General features: G+C 42.2%; 1 protein-coding gene across 1 annotated transcript; it reads left to right on the top strand.

The window, feature by feature from the left end:
* Positions 1 to 20: 20 nt before the first annotated feature.
* Positions 21 to 3,839, top strand: LOC121965087 (rho GTPase-activating protein 7-like; the record flags this gene model as incomplete). The annotated part of the gene is made up of 3 exons (XM_042515254.1): positions 21 to 398; positions 3,343 to 3,457; positions 3,603 to 3,839. Coding segments are annotated over exons 1-3 (435 nt in total), but the record flags the coding sequence as incomplete, so codon positions are not given.
* Between the last annotated feature and the right edge of the window lie 254 nt (positions 3,840 to 4,093).

Genomic DNA, 4,093 nt, shown 5'->3' with positions numbered 1-4,093 from the left:
GCACACATTTTCCCTAAAGTTCAAACAGCACAGATGTATTGACTTTTTATGCCATAGCGCTACCTCTAAAATTCAGTCTGAACACAGACAAAATGAGTTCGAGTTTGCTTCATTTTCTGTCCAAATTCAAAATATGTTAAACCTGCATAACTCCAATGGTAACAGATTAGCTTTCTGTCTGCAGATTTCCCCAAGGATCAGCAGCTGGTTGCAGCTCAGGCGGCAATCTTGCTGCTTCCTGACGAGAACAGGGTGGCGCTGCGAACGCTGTTGTTCTTCCTGTGGGATGTGGTGGCCTGCGTGGAGGAAAACCAAATGACTCCAACCAACATTGCAGTTTGCCTGGCACCGTCGCTTTTCCACCTCAACACCCTGAAGAGAGATGCCAACACAGCCAGGTGAGCTGACACCACAGACACTGACTGAAACCCTGTGTAGTCAACAGCAGAATCATCTGCATCAGTTATCTGTAATACTTTAACTTGTCTTTGTTTATTCTGTAAAAAACTGAGGTCAGGTCTTTGTTAATTGAAGGAAATTTTCTTTCAGCTCACACCATCTCAGTAAAAGTGTGTGTGGTGTCTGACACACATTTTCACAATTACATAAGTCTTAACAGCAGTAATGTTGCATAAGTCCTCTGATGTTAGGTGCGGAGTCCACTTTGTGTCTCGTGTTAATTAGATTTTGTTACATAAAAGAACACAGAGATCATAACAATTCAAATACTTCCCCCAGAGTTGGCTCATTAACTGCAGATGGTAATATGATATTTCATCTGGAGTTAATTTCCTGACAACGTAGCTCATCAGTGAGCTTTTCATTTTGTTTTTGGGTGTCGTCAATGAAAACATCAAGGACAGTTTTGACCAAAAAAATAAAACCCACACAGTGCACACTGTTTCAGAAAATGACCAAATGCAAGTTAAAAATGTCTACAGGTTGTTTTCTATAATGTACGGCGATGAATTCAGACCAATAGCTCCCTGGAAGATGGGATACTAATCTAAAAATAAAAAGGAAAATGTTACAGATGGTACTGTTGTTATCAAGCTAAAAAAATGTAACAACTCTTTGATCCTTTGAAGGAAGATTAGTTATTTAACATTTGGGTCTACTTTCTGTAGTTTTTTAATTATGGTAGCCATAATTTCTATCAGTTATCATAATTGTTTGCTTATCGAGTTAATTACAAGTTAAGTACCGGAAAACGGTCATTCAGATGATCAAACAAGATTTGAGTGAATTCTCTGCAAAGAAAGCTGAAAACTTTGTCTTATTTTGTTACAACTGTATTAACACAGGTTTGGCTTCAGGCTGCGACTTCATCATGGTTCACTCTAAAATCTCAGCCTCTGATTTAGCTTCCGATCCTGACTTCACCTTTGGTTTCTGCATGTGTGTCTGAATGTGCGAGCTAGCTGATAGCCTCGGCAGGCTGCTGTTTAGGTGCCATAGAAACATGTGTTTCTTCCTCCGTTTGTTGCTTTAACAGGCGTCATGTTTCCAGACTTCTTAGTTCTCACACAGATGACATCGCCTCTGGAATGGATCCAGCTGTTACACTCACACTTTCTTTCTGTGATGAAAAGCTGTCAGCGCAGTTTACACAGAGAGCACATTACATAACCTCCATCAATTTTCATCTGGCCCCAGCTTCACTCCCTGATAAGAAAGATATTTTCTGTCTGCTTTTTTAGCTGAGAGTCCTGCCGCGCAGAGAGTTAGAAACAGGAGAGAAAACAGGGGGGTGGCACAGAGACGGAGAGAGAGGGGTGACAGCATTAATGAACAGAGTGAGATTGTTGAAAATGATAATGTGATTTGATGTATTATTAGGATATGAACATAATTTTTAGGAGATACTCGATCCCATCAGTGTCTGCTGACCATTTATCTGAGCTCAGAGTTTGTCCTGCAGAAGTGCATTCACTGTTTTTCTTTTGTATGTGTCAGTGCATTCATTAGGGGAAGGGTGGAGGGTTAATAACGTGCATTTGTTCACCCCATAGACTGTATATAAAGATGGACAACACACCCCGACTTACCATCGCCATGCTTAAGGGAGGCTAAAAAAATCCAAAATATGAGCTTTATCATCTTGCGATGGTGATGTCATTGACAGCCGGAGTCTGCACAGTAGCGATATCCGCAGTGGAGGAGTTCCCACCAAAACACCTGTCTGACCAATCGCGGCCAGCTCCATTGAATGCGAGCGCAGAGTCCCCTTCTCTCTTCTTTAACCCTCCACCCATTTGCTTGTCACATATTTTGTCATTCATTTAGTTTAATTCTATCTTCATCATCTGCTATTGTTTTTTTTCTATGATCCTTCTTTTCTCCATTCACCGTCACATGATTTTTTCACCCACATTTTCTTTCATTCTGCTTGTCTTCCTCCCCTGATGTTCCCCTCATATCTCCTCCTCCTCATTGTTTTCTCTTCTCGTTGTTGTAATCACTCTCCCTTCACTATCTAGTCTTCCTCCCCTCTGTCCATCTCCACCTCTTTCTTTTTTCCACTTTGGCTCTTTTCCTCCCTTCAGGGTGACTGGACAGTAGATGGAAATGACATAACGGAACAATCAGCACTTTGTGCCTCCTGTCTCCTGGAAGCCAAAGTCCCGGCCTGTCAGAAATCATGTCACACTTTGTGGTGGGAACAATAACTCGGAAAATTGACTGCTGCTCGCAGCTGTTCTCCCACAGATCTATAAAATCTCATCTCGGCTTCTTTGTGCTCATGTTTCTGCCCGACAGAACTCACCACTCCCACTGAGATATATACTTTTTAATGGCCTCGTCCAACCAGCTTGGTTTGTTTTAAGTGTCTGTGTCTAATTTCCACATTTTACAGCACTAAAGAGTTTGTCTTTGGTCTGACAAAACACTTATCTCTCTAACTTTTTCTTAGTCATCAGAAACTTAACATAAAGAATAAAACATCATATCCAACAAAAGCAAGGAAAACAACTTACTGTAGTGAAAGCCTTCCAGAATAACCTGAATCTGTCAGTAGCCATAATCGTGACGCATTGCTGCTGATTCTTGACTCCTGCCTTTAAAAAATGCCTCAGCTGACTGGCACATAATCTAACTGCAGTGTGATGCTGCCATCATTGCTGGGATGGCGACATGTCACATGTTTCTTACCGCCCTTCCTATTCCTGTCAGTGTACTCAAAACTGTAAAAAAAAAAACCAAACTAAAAAAATACAACTAGGCAGCTTCTATCCTCTCTATCTCATGTTTTCACTGAACCAGTCAACAGTTGGTTCCATACTGGTGGTGTTTTAGTTTCAAGTGTCAAGTGACTTGACCTTGTTCCTGTTGTTGTTGCAGGTTGAGTCATAGGAAGTACAGCCTAGGTCGCCCAGACCAGCGGGACCTGAGTGAGAACCTGGCTGCCACCCAGGGCCTGGCCAACATGATCACTGAGGCCCAGAGACTCTTCCAGGTATAAAAACTGACAAACTGCACCACAGACAGAAAAAAACCCACACCAGACTGTTTTTTATTATTATTATTATAGAAATCATGTGTAAGGTAAAGAGACAGAATTAACAGAAAAGTGTTAACATGTAACAAAATCCTCTTTGTAGCTTCCAGAGTTTTGGCCCAGTCAGAGTTTAAGTACTGCAGGCACTAACGAGGACTCTCACTCTGAGGAGGGAGGACGACCAGCTTCCCCCAGTCAGAGCGAAGCTGAGGAGGAGCAGGAGGAGAGAAGGAGCAAGTTGCAGCTGAGCACCCAGCAACTCCTGAAGGAGGCCAGAGAAAAGAGCCGAGGCTGGGAGAGCCACCCAGCCCCAGAGCATGTGGAGCTGGCCTTCAAGAGGGTAAGTGTAGAGGGGAGAGAGGGAGTTAAAATTAGCAAGGAGATGTTTCTATCCAGTGGAGTCTGCTGGGTCTTAATAGTTATGAAAAGTTGCTAATTCCAGAGGGATTACAATTAGTAGCATGTTTTCTGTGTGTCAGTGATGTTGCAAAGGTCCTTCCGGTGTATAATTAACAAGCTCATGGAGAGTTTTTAGACCTCTTTATAATGACATGCTATACTATGAGCTTTTCATTTTACTGCTGCAACTTATAT

This window comes from Plectropomus leopardus, unplaced genomic scaffold (assembly GCF_008729295.1).
Source record: "Plectropomus leopardus isolate mb unplaced genomic scaffold, YSFRI_Pleo_2.0 unplaced_scaffold18543, whole genome shotgun sequence".
Classification (NCBI taxonomy): domain Eukaryota; kingdom Metazoa; phylum Chordata; class Actinopteri; order Perciformes; family Serranidae; genus Plectropomus; species Plectropomus leopardus.
Note: the sequence above shows the minus strand (reverse complement) of the source record. Positions and strands in the feature narration are given on the sequence as shown.